General features: G+C 47.9%; 1 protein-coding gene across 1 annotated transcript; it reads left to right on the top strand.

Moving 5' to 3' along the window:
* Positions 1-2,669: 2,669 nt before the first annotated feature.
* Positions 2,670-16,276, top strand: LOC138636852 (trichohyalin-like). The gene is given in 29 exon segments (XM_069725125.1): positions 2,670-2,777; positions 3,470-3,639; positions 3,778-3,912; positions 4,632-4,709; positions 4,806-4,876; positions 5,055-5,220; positions 5,298-5,404; positions 5,570-5,959; positions 6,069-6,195; positions 6,280-6,414; positions 6,569-6,717; positions 6,820-6,969; positions 7,430-7,508; positions 7,633-7,710; positions 7,779-7,925; positions 8,016-8,125; positions 8,397-8,538; positions 8,616-8,809; positions 8,900-9,027; positions 9,282-9,968; positions 9,971-12,735; positions 13,678-13,866; positions 13,953-14,570; positions 14,653-14,739; positions 15,045-15,197; positions 15,307-15,456; positions 15,555-15,611; positions 15,816-15,872; positions 15,956-16,276. Coding segments are annotated over 28 exon segments (7,512 nt in total). The 5' UTR covers positions 2,670-2,777; positions 3,470-3,498; the 3' UTR covers positions 16,178-16,276.

The raw sequence follows: 16,276 nt of genomic DNA, 5'->3' as shown, positions 1-16,276 counted from the left end.
CCGGACCTGCAGCTGGACTGGACAGAAACAGCAGAGCAAGTCAGCATCAGTGATGAAGACTCATCGTCCTGCTGAGCTTCATCCTCTCAAACACGGAGAAGAATCAACTTCATTTATATGTGCAGCACTTTTGTTAAAGAAGCTGTCATGTTGAGCTCTGCTGATGAAGACCAACCTCTGATCCTTTCTAACTGCATGTTTCATGACTTTTTATTTAAAGAAATAATTAGCAGATTAATCAATCATGAAAATAATCATAGTCATCCCTTCAACAGCAGCAGAACTGTATCTGAGCAGCTCCTGTCTGAAGTGCATCATGGGTAATCAGACCACCATCACTGATCACTGTGATACTGAAGGAAAGCTAGAATCAGACAGATTCTCAGGCAGCTTCTGAACTATTTATCAGGAGGTTTATTCAGAAAGGACACCAGAGACAGTGATAGAAACAGGAAGTGGAAGTCTGAACATGTGCGTTGGATGTGTGTGAATTCTGAGATGAGGTTTGACGCCCTGCAGGTGTTCAGGTGAGGAACGCAGCACAGTGAGGTTTATAATAACTCTGGATGTAAATAAATTATCAGCTACTCAGATAAATATGAATCCGTGGTTGAAAGTGAAGATGGTCTGATGATATGTGTGCGCTCAGTTGAACGTGATGAGGCTGCAGTCGATCAAACACGTCGTCAAAAGAGGATTTCTAAATAAAACTTCCTGTAGAAATGCACGGATTTCTTCTTCAGATTTTCTTTGATGTTTTTATTGAACACCTTTTCAGGATTTTATCTCGTCAGCTCTTCCAGACCTGTGCGGCTGTGTGTTACCTCAGCTGAAACACCTGCCATGACATCACAGAGGGGGCGTGAGCAAACCAAACAGCTGCCAGCTCATTCTTTTAAATTACACTTCAATCACACAAATGCTCCCTGTTATTATAATTTATTGGTATATTTTAGAGTTTCTTCTTTCATCAAATATATTCAGACTGATTTCCTGCTGTGTGAAGGATTAAAGTGCAGTTTGTGTCATGTTTCACTGTTTGATCTTTCTGTTTATTGGCGAGACGCTCAGTCCAACCGTTTCCAGCTAGAAACTGGTTTCCCTCCTCCTCTGTCCAGACTTATATTTATAATATATATACTATATAACACATGTAGTCTGTTCCTGTCAAGGATACAACTTTCGCTGTTCTATCAGGATCAGATTTATTGGACAAATTCCCTCGAAGTCTCCTCTACAGATATGATAAGAGGACAGACGTGGAGGGAGGCGGTTCTAGTTTTTATTATTCACAAATAAAGGACACGTTTCTCCCTTGAGGTCAGGAGAGCACACCACTTCCGTTTTAAAATGTATTTTTGATTTTTATTTGTGATTTCTTCTTTAATGCCTTCAATATAAATATCTGTTATGTAATCATACAGTATATTTTTATTAGTCTCATGTTATTTTACATTTCTCTATAATTGTTTAAAGTACTGTTAAATGTGTTTACTTTTTTCTGGATTAAATGTATTCCTACGTGTTTTAATGTGTTTGTGTTGTTTTATTATTGTTATTCAAGCGATTATTATTATTCTCTGTAAACAACTGCATTTTTGGAGGCTTTATCATACTCAAAAATGCGTCTCTCCCGGCAAAATTTTTTATACTTCAAAGGAGTCGCGAGTGGGCGTGGCCATTAGGCTCACTAGCGCCCCCTAAACAGATGCCCCGGCAGCTACATTTACCTACATGCACGAAATTCGGTGGACATGTGTATTGCACCGAGATGTACAAAAAAGTACGCAAGTACCAAAAATGTACCATTATGTCAACTCAACAGGAAGTCCCGTGGCGTGGTGGCCAAAAAGTGACCCAAAAGTCATCCTACAGCATGTTGTCCAAAATGTGATAAAAAAAAAAGGTCATACTATAGCATGTCGTTCAAAAAGTGACCCAAAAATTACTTTTGGGTCACTTTTTGCTATACATATCTTTTTTGATGACATGTCATAATATGATTTTTTTTTTTTTTTTTAAACTAAAAACCACTAACCACTGCACCACCAATCATCCCAGAAGAGAGTTTGCATTGTGCCAAATCTTTGGCTCACTGTAAGCTATAACTCCACCGTCCACTAACATTCATTCAAATGTGACCAAAATTGCCGCAGACATTCTTTGGATAGTAGATATACGTGTTTTCAAGGCGGTCTGCAATGATATTAAATATCTTCCTGTAATGTGTAGTGTATGCAAAATGTTTTCAATTTCTTCAAACGTTTCAACTTCACTAAAAGTTGAATCACCATCAACAGGCCGAGGTGGAATCTGAACCATTAATAACAACCTTGGTGAAGTTGAATCTTTTACCTGTTGAGTTAACCAGACTGTCGGTTGAGTCTCTGAGTGAACTCCGTGAAACTCTTTCTCCTCCGCGACTCATTCTTCAGCTGCAGATAGCCCAGTGGTCTATGACACCGCTTCAGAGCTGGAAACGACCTTATGAAGACGCAGGTTTGAGCCCCACTCAAGGTAATCCACGGAGAGCCAGTTAATTGTTTAACATGTTTCTATCGTTTGCGCCATGGGCCGCTGTGAAGGCCTCCTGCCAGCAGGTGTCGCTGTGGCCGCTTGAGGGTGATTCTCTCGGTAGGGTCACGTGAGTGCCAGTACCCGGGTGAGAGTTGAAGCTCCCGGTTTGAACGTGCTGACAGCAGCGGGTTGTGTTGTGGATGAACGCGGCGTTTCCGACTTTATAAAAGCCTTTTATGAGCGTCTTCCTGCGGCTTCAGGTACGAACTGCCCTCTCGGTGTTTTCCCGCTACTAGGATGCTAACGAGCTACTGCTAGCCCGCAGGTCCCGGTTCTTCGACACTCGGGCGGTTAAACAGGAGGTCCGAACCGGTTCGGTGCCGTTGCGTGGTCAGTGTGTTTCTGTCTGGTTGGTCCGGTCCTGAGCTGACCGACTACATCCCGACACCCCGATTTGAGCGCCATGTTTCAGTCCCAGAGACAACGGTCACATTAGACAGGTGTCCGAGTCCCTCCGAGTCCTCTCGGATCCACCTGAGCCGGAGGACCTCTGGTCTGTGGAGCTTCGCGGTGCTGTGGCAGCGGGGGGAGGCGGTGGGAACTTATTGGACTAAAAATGATGTATTTTAATGTCATTTTGCATTATTATTATTATATATTGATTTATAAATATATATTTAAAAAAAAAAAAGTAGCAGTCAGTGGTCAGCAGCACATCGTTATAAAGTAGGGAAACTGTTCATGATCAATAACACGCAGCTCTGATGTCACGTGACTTAGGTGTGTCCCGCTCTCATCCTAAAATACTAGGAACACCTGACAGCACCACAGATGACCATCAAAGTAATCAATACATCTGTCAGTCACACTGATGATGATGATGATGATCAACAGGCTGGAACTGTTGTTTATAATGTGATGTCATTGCTGAGTATAATCTGTCTCCGCCCAGAAACACTGCACACAGGTGGACTGGTTACCATGGATCCGGAGATGCTGATTGGCTGGCAGCAGGAGAAGGAGGAGCTTAAACAGGAAGTGAGTAGCCTACAGGAGGAGCTGGCCGAGAGTCGAGCAGAGAGAGAGGAGCTGCAGTCCAGATGCAGAGCTCTGAACGAGAGGGTGAGGAGGAGGAGGTGGTGGTGATGATGATGATGATGATGATGATGGTGGTGGTGGTGGTGATGATGGTGATGATGGTGATGATGGTGATGATGTGGTCCTCTACAGAAGTATAACTTCTACTCTCTCTCTCTGCAGCTGTGCCAGTCAGTGTTTCCCTCACTCACCGTCTCCCTGCAGGGGGAGGAGGTGAGGGAGTGGAAGAGGAAGGTGAGGGGGGGGAGAGAGAGGGAGGCCCGACAGGCGCTGCTCCTCCACCGGCTGCGGAACAAGGTGAGGCCACGCCCACACGCGGCTCTCGGTCAATCACAGAGCAGCAACACTCACATGGAGTACTGTGTGTACTGTTACTACAGGTGATGGAGTACTGTGTATACTGTTACTACGGGTGATGGAGTACTGTGTGTACTGTCACTACAGGTGATGGAGTACTGTGTGTACTGTTACTACAGGTGATGGAGTACTGTGTATACTGTTACTGTGATGGAGTACTGTGTGTACTGTTACTACAGGTGATGGAGTACTGTGTGTACTGTCACTACAGGTGATGGAGTACTGTGTGTACTGTTACTACAGGTGATGGAGTACTGTGTGTACTGTTACTACAGGTGATGGAGTACTGTGTGTACTGTTACTACAGGTGATGGAATACTGTGTGTACTGTCACTACAGGTGATGGAGTACTGTGTGTACTGTCACTACAGGTGATGGAGTACTGTGTATACTGTTACTACGGGTGATGGAGTACTGTGTGTACTGTCACTACAGGTGATGGAGTACTGTGTGTACTGTCACTACAGGTGATGGAATACTGTGTGTACTGTTACTACAGGTGATGGAGTACTGTGTATACTGTTACTACGGGTGATGGAGTACTGTGTGTACTGTTACTACAGGTGATGGAGTACTGTGTGTACTGTCACTACAGGTGATGGAGTACTGTGTGTACTGTTACTACAGGTGATGGAGTACTGTGTGTACTGTTACTACAGGTGATGGAGTACAGAGATCGATGTCAGCGGTTGGAGCTTCAGCTGAAGGATGAACACACACTGCTGCTCAACACGGAGGTGAATAGAAGTACTACAGCAATACTACAGCAGTACTACAGCAGTACTAGTACACATTTCACAGCAGTTTGTTTACAGCTGCTTCCTGTTTTGTAGCGGAAGATCAGAGATGAACACAGTGACTCTCTGGAAAGCACCCTCATCAGGCTGGAGGAGGAACAGCAGAGGTCTGTGTGTGTGTGTGTGTGTGTGTGTGTGTGTGTGTGTGTGTGTGTGTGTGTGTGTGTGTGTGTGTGTGTGTGTGTGTGTGTGTGTGTGTGTGTGTGTGTGTGTGTGCGTGTGTGCTTGTTTTCACCAATCCCCATAAAGTAAACCATGATGTCATCAGCGTGTGTCTCTGTTCAGGTCCGTCAGTCTGGCTGACACCAACAATCTCCTCCGTGAGCAGCTCAGCCAATCAGAGCAGGGCAACCAGGCCATGAGGGAGGACCTCCACAAGCTGACAGCTGATTGGACGAGAGCAGTAGAGGAGGCAGAGCTAAGAGAGGCTGATTGGCAGAAAGAGAGGGAGGTGTGTTTGAGTTTAAGGTGAACGTTCACACTGAATGTTGTTTATTTGTTTGTTTATTTGTTTGTTTGTGTGTTTAGAGTTGGTCGGGTCATGTGGGTCAGCAACAGGCTCGGTTGCTGTCACTCTGGAGATCCGTGATCGCTCTGAGACGTCACTGTCACACTGTGAAGACGGCAGCCGACAGGTGAGTGAAGCCTTAAAGGGACTGTTCACCCAAATCACCTCTAACCCAGGGCAGGTTGTCTGATCACAGTTCCACCAATCAGGAGGTGGAAGGCAGCAAAAGTCTGACCTGTTGACCCTCTCTCATTCTCTCTGTCTGTCTGTCTGTCTGTCTCTCTCTCTTCAGAGATCTGTGGCTGCTGAGGGCGGAGTTTTCTCGGCTCTCCTCCTGTCTCCTCTCCAGCTGTGACTCTGTCTCCTCCCCCCTGAGGCTCCGCCCTCTACACAGCAAACTCCCCTCCTCCTCCTTCTCTTTGCCTCCCCCTTTTGTCCCCCCTATCTTCCCATCCTATTCTCCTCCTCTGTCCTCCACCCTCATCCACCCTCCTCTTCACTCCTCCATGTCTGGGCATCTTTTGATCTCTTCACCCACCCAGGGAATCTTCTCCCTTGGAGAGCTGGAGCACAGGGAGGAAGAGGAGGAGAAGAAGGAGAAGAGGAGGAAGGAGAAGGAGGAGCAGAAGATGTCAGAGTTGAAGCTCCTCCATGACACTGAAGTGTTGCAGCTGCAGCAGAGGTAAAGGTTTCCTCCACCTGTCCTGTGGTTCACTGTTCATTCAGACACATCACCACCTCCTCCTCCTCTTCTTCTTCCACTTCCTCCTCATCCTCTTCCCTCTCTGCAGGATTGAGGAGCTCTCCTGCTCCCTGCAGGTGGAGGTCAGTCAGAGGGAAGAGAGAGAGAAGGAGGTGGAGAGACACAGAGAGATGGAGAGGGGCCTGCAGTCTGTAAGCCAAGCTGTCCTCCACCTGGTGAGTCTTTGTCACATGACCACAGGTCTTCATCACATGACCACCGGTCTTCATCACATGACCAGATGTGTGTTGTGTCTTCAGTCCAGGGTCCTGAGCAGCAGCAGCAAGTCTGTGGGTGTGTCCATGGACAATGTCCTCAGTCTGGACCTGTCCTCCTTGCTGTCTGTCCTCTCTCAGACTGAGAGCGCCCTGCAGTGGAGACATGAGGAACTGCAGGTCAGACACACCCACAATTTCAATTTCTGCTACAGGTCAGAGGTCACACCAGGCTGAATGACTGTGTGTGTGTGTGTGTGTGTGTGTGTGTGTGTGTGTGTGTGTGTGTGTGTGTGTGTGTGTGTGTGTGTGTGTGTGTGTGTGTGTGTGTCAGGGGGCGGAGCTATCTCTGCGGCGACTCGGTGAGGAGAAAACATCTCTACAGCTGCGCCTGAAACAGCTGGAGGACGACAACCAGCAGCTGAACGCAAACACAGAACACACACAGCAGGAGCTCACACACACACAGGACATACTAAGCAGGTACACACACACACACACACACACACACACACACACACACACACACACACACACACACACACATTGAAACCAGCTGAACATTGTCCTGTGTGTGTGAGACAGAGAGAAGGAGGCGTCATCCTTCCTGCAACTGCAGGTGGAGGAGGTGCAGAGGAGGGAGGAGGAGGTGAGGAAAGACAACGACAGACTGAGGAGGGACAGAGACAGACAGGAAGACAGGATGAGACAGCTGGAGGCAGAGACACACAGACGGTACTCTCACCACTCTACTACACTCTACTGTACTCTATCATACTCTACTGTACTATATTATACTCTACTTTACTGTACTCTATCATACTCGACTGTAATCTATTATACTCGACTGTACTCTATCATACTATACTCTACTGTACTCTATTATACTCTTGTGCTTTATTTTACTCTACTGTACTTTATTATACTCCAGTCTATTGTACTCTATTATACTGTACTCTACTGTACTTTATTATACTCTACTCTGTTGTACTCTATTATACTCTACTCTATTATATTCTACTGTACTCTATTATACGCTACTGTTCTCTATTATACTCTACTCTAATTTATTATACTCTACTCTATTGTACTATACTGTATTGTGCTTTATTATACTCTACCGTACTCTATTATACTCTACTCTATTGTACTTTATTATACTCTACTCTACTGATCAGCTGTGTTCTGGTTTCAGAGTTGAAACTGAGCTGTTGGAGAACGTTCAGCTGTCAGAGAGAGAAACTCTGCTCAAAGAGGAAGTCCACAATCTGAAGGTAAAAACAAACTCTACTCTACTCTACTCTACTCTACTCTACTCTACTCTACTCTACTCTACTCTACTCTACTGTGTGCATCCATGTTATCTTATTGTCCTCCTCCCTTTATGTCCTGCTTCAGGGGGCGTTGGAGAGACAGCAGCTCGAGAGACAGAGGTCAGAAGACGAAGCTGCTGATGTCCGAGCCGCTCTGCAGAAGGTAGACACGAGACATAAACTGTTAGGTCCTGAATTGTGAGCTCTGGATGAATGTCCCTTACCCCTCAGTGCAGGGAGAGCGTGTTGTGTCTCTCGTCCTCGGAGGGTGTGCTGAGGCGGGAGGTGGAGGAGGGACATGACGCTCTGGAAAAGATGGCGGCCCTGAACTCGGCTTTGGCCTCAGACAAGAGAGGTCTGAACAAACAGCTGCTGGAGGTATGAGAGCTCTCTGAGAGACACTGCCTGGCTCAAAGGCTCCTCAGCAGGACGTTTTCATCACTTCTGTCTCTTCATGTGTGTCTCCAGCTCGAGTGTGAGCTGTCCGACAGCCAGTCACATCTGCAGGCTCTCAGGTCAGAGGTCAACTCTCTGCAGACAGACATTAAAACCCTCAACATGGACTACAGCCAGCTCAGGTGAGTTCAGGTTCCATGTTTGTCCTTAATCCAGAATAAGAATTTTGAATCCTGAATATAAATGTTTAACCCTCTTTACAAACTAACCCAGATCATAAAAACTTGATTCCTTAACCTAAACTCTTTAATCCTGATTTTAAATTCTTTAATCCTGTCTGTAAACTCTTAAACCGGACTGTAAACTCTTTAATCCTGAATATAAACATTGAATCCTGAATACAAACTAATCAAGATTAGAGCACCTTTAATCTTAATGCGTTTTGTTTCTTAGGGAGCAGAGAGATGCACAGTCCGACGTCGTCCGTCAGCTGAGAGAAAGACAGACAGAGTTGGAGATAAGACTAGAGGAGAAGGAGGTGGAGTTGGTATACTCGGCAGAGGAGAGACAGAGGGATGTAGGGCAGCTGGAGGAGGTAAAGAGGAGGTGACGATCACGTGACAGCTTACATGTAGACTTGCATCACGTATGGAGTGTGTGTGTGGTCCTCAGCTGTCCTCCCAGCATGCCTCGCTGCGTGTGGAGCTGAAGGAGGCGCAGGAGTGGCTGCGGCAGGCGGTAGAGGAGGTGAACGTGAAGGACCGACAGCAGGAGGAGCAGCAGAGGGAGAGCAGGAGGCTGCAGGAGGAGCAGGACAGTCTGCAGACAGACAAGGAGCAGCTGGAGGAGGAGCTGCAGGAGCTCAGGTACGATCTCACCTAGAGGTGTCTCTGTGTCCTCCTGCAGGTGTCTCTGTGTCCTCCTGTCTGTGTCCTGACGGCTGTGTCCTCCTGCAGGTGTCTGTCCCTGTCGGTCCAGCAGCAGCTCAGTCTGCAGCAGAAGCAGCTGTCTCAGGCAGAGGTGGACAGATGTCAGCTGAACTCCCATGTCGTCAGTTTGCAGCAGACCAGAGATGCGTTGCACGGTGAGAAACCAACTTTATTTACTGCAGTTCAACCAACTAATATAACATGTCTATAACATGAAAATATAACATGAACATAACGTGAAAATATAACATGAAAATATAACATGAAAATAACATGAAAATATAACGTGAATATAACCTGAGAATAACATGGTAATAACATGTAATAATATGATTATAACATGGTAATAACGTAGGAGTAACATGAAAATATAACATGAAAATAACATGTTGGTGAATGTGCTCTGAAGGAGAGATTGAGTGTCTGAGAGGAGAACTGAGGAGAGAGACGGCCAGGAGGGAGGACGAGAAGGAGAGGAGAGAACGGAGCGTGGAGGAGAGGGAGGCGCTGCAGGAGAACATGGAGAGGCTGACGGAGGAGATGGACAAACTGAGGAGGAGGAGGAGAGACGAGGAAGAGGAGAGGAGGGAGGAGAGGGAGGCGTGGCAGAGAGAGAGAGGGGCTCTGAGCGAGGAGCTGGGGACGAAGGACGGAGAGGCGGAGTCGCTGAGGAGGCGCATCGAAGGACTGACGGAGGAGATGGACAAACTGAGGAGGAGGAGGAGAGACGAGGAAGAGGAGAGGAGGGAGCAGGGGGTGGCGTGGCAGAGAGAGAGAGGGGCTCTGAGCGAGGAGCTGGGGACGAAGGACGGAGAGGTGGAGTCGCTGAGGAGGCACATCGAGGGACTGACGGAGGAGATGGACAAACTGAGGAGGAGGAAGAGAGACGAGGAAGAGGAGAGGAGGGAGGAGAGGGAGGCGTGGCAGAGAGAGAGAGGGGCTCTGAGCGAGGAGCTGGGGACGAAGGACGGAGAGGCGGAGTCGCTGAGGAGGCGCATCGAAGGACTGACGGAGGAGATGGACAAACTGAGGAGGAGGAGGAGAGACGAGGAAGAGGAGAGGAGGGAGCAGGGGGTGGCGTGGCAGAGAGAGAGAGGGCTCTGAGCGAGGAGCTGGGGACGAAGGACGGAGAGGTGGAGTCGCTGAGGAGGCACATCGAGGGACTGACGGAGGAGATGGACAAACTGAGGAGGAGGAGGAGAGACGAGGAAGAGGAGAGGAGGGAAGAGAGGGAGGCGTGGCAGAGAGAGAGAGGGGCTCTGAGCGAGGAGCTGGGGACGAAGGACGGAGAGGTGGAGTCGCTGAGAAGGCGCATCGAGGGACTGACGAAGGAGATGGAGGAGAGACAAAAAGAGGTGGAGAGACTGAGGGAGAAGGAGGCGCAGAGGGAGACTGGAATCAGCCTGATGATGGAGAAAATACAGCGAGCGGAGGAGGAGAAGAAGAGACTGGAGGATGAGGCGAAGAGGAGGGAGATCAGGCTGAGGGAGAAGGAGGAGGCCAGGGAGGAGAGGAGAAGTGAGGAGGACATGCAGAGCATCAGAGATATGGAGGCACTCTGCGACCGGATGGAGAGGTTAGAAAGAGAGAAGGAGGCGAGGGAGAAGGAGGTCGACCAACTGAGGAGCGAAGCAGAGGAAGTACAAGAGGAACTGAGGAGGAACAAGAAGGAGTTGACAGACATCACAGAGGAGTTACAAAAGGAACAAAAGGAGAAGAAGCAAATACAGGAGGAGTTGTTTCAAACAGAGGAGATGATGGCATCTTTCAGAAAGGAGCAGAACGAGCAGAGGGGGAGAGACATGCAGGGGTCTGTACTTAAAAAGGAGGTGGAAAAAGAACTAAGAGAAAAGGATCAGATACAAGAGAAGTTGATGAGGAGGGAGAAGGAAGTAACATCTCTCAAAGAGGAAGTGCAAACGGAACAGAGGAGGAGAGACATGGAGATGTCTGTACTTAAAGAGGAGGTGCAAAAAGAACAACGGGAGAAAGATCAGATACAAGAGAAACTAATGAGGAGGGAGAAGGAGGTGACATCTCTCAAAGAGGAGCTGCACAAGGAGCAGAGGAGGAGAGACATAGAGGTGTCTGTACTTACAGAGGAGGTGCAAAAAGAACAACGGGAGAAATATCAGATACAAGAGAAACTAATGAGGAGGGAGAAGGAGGGGACATCTCTCAAAGAGGAAGCGCAAACGGAACAGAGGAGGAGAGACATGGAGGTGTCTGTACTTAAAGAGAAGGTGCAAAAAGAACAACGGGAGAAAGATCAGATACAAGAGAAACTAATGAGGAGGGAGAAGGAGGTGACATCTCTCAAAGAGGAAGCGCAAACGGAACAGAGGAGGAGAGACATGGAGGTGTCTGTACTTAAAGAGGAGGTGCAAAAAGAACAACGGGAGAAAGATCAGATACAAGAGAAACTAATGAGGGAGAAGGAGGTGACATCTCTCAAAGAGGAAGCGCAAACGGAACAGAGGAGGAGAGACATGGAGGTGTCTGTACTTAAAGAGGAGGTGCAAAAAGAACAATGGGAGAAAGATCAGATACAAGAGAAACTAATGAGGAGGGAGAAGGAGGTGACATCTCTCAAAGAGGAAGCGCAAACGGAACAGAGGAGGAGAGACATGGAGGTGTCTGTACTTAAAGAGAAGGTGCAAAAAGAACAACGGGAGAAAGATCAGATTCAAGAGAAACTAATGAGGAGGGAGAAGGAGGTTGCATCTCTCAAAGAGGAAGCGCAAACGGAACAGAGGAGGAGAGACATGGAGGTGTCTGTACTTAAAGAGGAGGTGCAAAAAGAACAACGGGAGAAAGATCAGATACAAGAGAAACTAATGAGGAGGGAGAAGGAGGTGACATCTCTCAAAGAGGAGCTGCACAAGGAACAGAGGAGGAGAGACATGGAGGTGTCTGTATTTCGAGAGGAGGTACAAAAAGAACAAAGGGAGAAAGATCAGATACAAGAGAAACTAATGAGGAGGGAGAAGGAGGGGACATCTCTCAAAGAGGAAGCGCAAACGGAACAGAGGAGGAGAGACATGGAGGTGTCTGTACTTAAAGAGGAGGTGCAAAAAGAACAACAGGAGAAAGATCAGATACAAGAGAAACTAATGAGGAGGGAGAAGGAGGTGACATCTCTCAAAGAGGAGCTGCACAAGGAGCAGAGGAGGAGAGACATGGAGGTGTCTGTATTTCGAGAGGAGGTACAAAAAGAACAAAGGGAGAAAGATCAGATACAAGAGAAACTAATGAGGAGGGAGAAGGAGGGGACATCTCTCAAAGAGGAAGCGCAAACGGAACAGAGGAGGAGAGACATGGAGGTGTCTGTACTTAAAGAGGAGGTGCAAAAAGAACAACGGGAGAAAGATCAGATACAAGAGAAACTAATGAGGAGGGAGAAGGAGGTGACATCTCTCAAAGAGGAGCTGCACAAGGAGCAGAGGAGGAGAGACATGGAGGTGTCTGTATTTCGAGAGGAGGTACAAAAAGAACAAAGGGAGAAAGATCAGATACAAGAGAAACTGAGGAGGGAGAAGGAGGGGACTTCTCTCAAAGAGGAGGTGCAGAAGGAACAGAGGGAGAAAGAGATGGAGGTGTCTTTACTTAAGGAGGAGGTGCAAAGGGAGAAGGAGGAGGTGCAGGGCAAGTTGATGAAGAAGACAGAGGAAATTCAAATTCTTAGAGAGGAGATGCTGAAGGAGCAGAGGAGGAGAGACATGGAGGCATCTGTACTTAGAGAGGAGGTACAAGAGGAACAAAGGGAGAAGGAGGAGGCTCAGGACAAGCTGATGAAGAGGACAGAAGACATTATAACTCTTGAGGAGGAGGTGCAGAAGGAGCAAAGAAGGAGAGACACTATAGTAAATACAGAAACACCGCCCCCTACAGTCACACTATAGTAAATACATTAACACTGCCCCCTACAGTTACACTATAGTAAATACAGAAACACTGCCCCTACAGTCACACTATAGTAAATACAGAAACACCGCCCCCTACAGTCACACTATAGTAAATACATTAACACTGCCCCTACAGTCACACTATAGTAAATACAGAAACACTGCCCCTACAGTCACACTATAGTAAATACAGAAACACCGCCCCTACAGTCACACTATAGTAAATACAGAAACACCGCCCCTACAGTCAACTATAGAAAATACACACCGCCCCTACAGTCACACTATAGTAAATACACAGACAACACTATAGCCCCACTACAGTCACACTATAGAAAATACAGAAACACCGCCCCTACAGTCACACTATAGTAAATACAGAAACACCGCCCCCTACAGTCACACTATAGTAAATACAGAAACACCGCCCCCTACAGTCACACTATAGTAAATACAGAAACACTGCACCCTACAGTCACACTATAGTAAATACAGAAACACCGCCCCCTACAGTCACACTATAGTAAATACAGAAACACTGCACCCTACAGTCACACTATAGTAAATACAGAAACACCGCCCCTACAGTCACACTATAGTAAATACAGAAACACCGCCCCCTACAGTCACACTATAGTAAATACAGAAACACCGCCCCCTACAGTTACACTATAGTAAATACAGAAACACCGCACCCTACAGTCACACTATAGTAAATACAGAAACACTGCCCCCTGCAGTCACACTACAGTAACTACAGAAACACTATAGTAACTGCAGTCACACTATAGTAACTACAGAAACACCGCCCCCTACAGATTAGATTGATTAAATATTCATTACAACCTTAAAAAGAAGACATTTTAAAAGTGTGATGTCAGACTTTGACATTTATGTTAGGATGCTAGCGCGTTAATTTCGGCATGCACAGCCACTGAGCTCCTCCCTTGGTTTCAGGTGTCTGACCTGAGTCAGAGCAGGGAGCGAGTGAGGCAGGAGGTGAAGGAGAACAAGGAGGCGAAGCAGCAGATGAAGGACGGTCTGAGAGCCGCTCTGGAGGAGATGACCTACCTGAAAGTCCTCCTGCAGGTACGGCGCCTCCTGCTGGATACCAGCACTGTCACACGAGAGCATCACCTGTAAACATTCATCATTTCCCACACTGCATCATTTAGGAGAGCCACGCAGAGGGGGAGCGTCTGAGGAGCACTCTGAAGGAGAAGAAGGAGGACGTGCAGAGAACCATAGAGGAGAACCTGCACACACTCAGGACGGAGGTGGAGGACAAGCAGGGAGAGGTGGGGGAGCTGAGAGCCAGAGTCACTGCCTTGGAGAGGAGGAGGAGGGAGATGATGGGGGAGCTGGAGGAGGCTCAACAGGCGAAGGAGAAGGCCGAGGAGAAGTGGAGGAGCAGAATTAGAGGGATCGAGGAAGAGCGGGAGGTGAAGCTGAACGCTCTGTCCAGGGAAATTCAGATTCTTAAAGGGAGAGAGGAGGAGGTGGAGAAGGAGTGGCGGTCCAGGGTGGCGGAGAGAGACAGAGAGGTGGAGGAGGGCAGGAGGGAGGTGGAGGAGAGAGACCGAGAGGTGGAGGAGGCCAGGAGGGAGGTGGAGGAGAGTCGGGCCGAGCTAAGCCGGGTCAGGGCCAAGGTGGCCATGTTGGAGGAGCAGAAATCACAGATCTCCTCTGATGCTGAAAGAGCGGAGGAGGCCGAGAGACTGAGGGTGGAGGAGGAGGGACGGAGGAGGAGGAAACACCAGGAGACGACTAAGAGACAGAGAGGAAAAGGAGAGGTGAGAGTTTCACAGAAACAGTATAGATTCTTCTGACTTAACTCCTTGATTTCTAAACACTGAATCTCTTCTGTTTCCTGAGGAGGAGGAGAAGGAGGAAGAGAGGCTCTCCTCTCTGCTGCAGGAGAACGAAGAGATAAGTACCCTGCTCCAGCAGAGAGAAGCTGAGGTAACGCTTTGCTTCCCTTTTCTTACAGCTGATACTGGAAGGTTTTACTGTAGCTGTTAATCATCATCTACAGAAACCATCAGGTCGCTCTAGGAGCTACAACACTGAACTACAACACTGTTCGTTATAATGTTCATTTCATACCTGCACTGAAACCATCATCACACTGAAGTGAATTATTTTACGGAGGTTTTATTGCCCTGCGTTGTCATGTTGAAGGAAATTAAGAAGTGTTGTATTGTTGTAACAGGTTGTGTTGTAACACAGTGCTTTTATTTTGACATTCTCCTGTTGTGTGTCTGCAGGTCTACAATCTGACTCAGAGAACCGTGGAGCTGGAGGAGGAAAGGGACCGCGTCCGATTGGCTCTGGAGCGAACAGAGGCCGCTATGATTGGCGACTTAGAGAGAGTCCACCAACCGGGTCGGAGCCCGGGGGCGGGGCCTAACCCGGACGAGGTCAGTGTGTCTCTGATTGGTCGGACTTTATTAAAGGTGTGTGGAGATGGAGTGGATTCAGACAGCCAGAGGTCACATCACAAATATTGTATGTTCCCACCTCATGAAGGGGGTCCAGGACAGACTGGTGGTTCTGCAGAGTCTGGTGGCTGAACTGGAACTGGACCAGAACCGACTGAACAGGAAGAACTCTCACCTGGAAAATCAGAAAGAGAAACTAAAGAGAAACAGAGACACTCTGAGAGACACTCTGAGACAGGTACACACTGAGACACTCTGAGACAGATTGAGACACTCTGAGACAGACTGACAGGTTTTTGGTGTGTGTGTGTGTGCGTGTTTGTGTGTGTGTTCTAGGTGGAGGAGGAGCGTTCGAGGCTCCAACAGCAGCTGACAATCAGCAGCAGATCTCAGGTGAGACACAGACACACACACAGGTGTCATCAGTTTGTCTGATATTACTCATCTGGTGGGACAAAAAACAAAAAATGACTGTCTGTCTCTCTGTGTGTGTGTGTGTGTGTGTGTGTGTGTGTGTGTGTGTGTGTGTGTGTGTGTGTGTGTGTGTGTGTGTGTGTGTGTGTGTGTGTGTGTGTGTGTGTGTGTGTGTGTTTTCAGGAGTGTGTGGGGTCAGAGGACCGTCTGAGGACCAGAGTGATAGAGTTGGAGGACGAGGTGAGAGGAAGCATCCTGAAAACTTTCAGATATTTTCAGTTGTCAAGTGGTTGCTGATGATGCCATTGTGGCTCCTCCCCCAGGTGAGTCAGCTCCGTGTCTCATTGGCTGTGGATCAGCAGCAGAGGGCGGAGTTTATCCAGCAGTCCTCCAGAAACAGCCTGCAGCTGCTCTCTCTGAGACACCATCTCAACGATTCGCTGGCTGCCGTCACGCGCCATCCAGTCCCGTCTGTCCTGGAGTCTGAGACGCAGCGATTGGACCGCAGCCTGAGGGAGGAGGAGCTTAGGATGTCCCTCAGCTAATCGTAACGACCAAAAAAATAAAAACTTTCAACTGGAGCTTTTGACCAAAAACTGTAAACCTCAACCTGAAGCTGTTCTCATGGAAACAATCAGAGCAGT

Source organism: Brachyistius frenatus, unplaced genomic scaffold, assembly GCF_029030835.1.
Source record: "Brachyistius frenatus isolate BFR_SWC_R1_liver_20210118 unplaced genomic scaffold, ASM2903083v1 Contig_410, whole genome shotgun sequence".
NCBI lineage: Eukaryota > Metazoa > Chordata > Actinopteri > Embiotocidae > Brachyistius > Brachyistius frenatus.
Note: the sequence above shows the minus strand (reverse complement) of the source record. Positions and strands in the feature narration are given on the sequence as shown.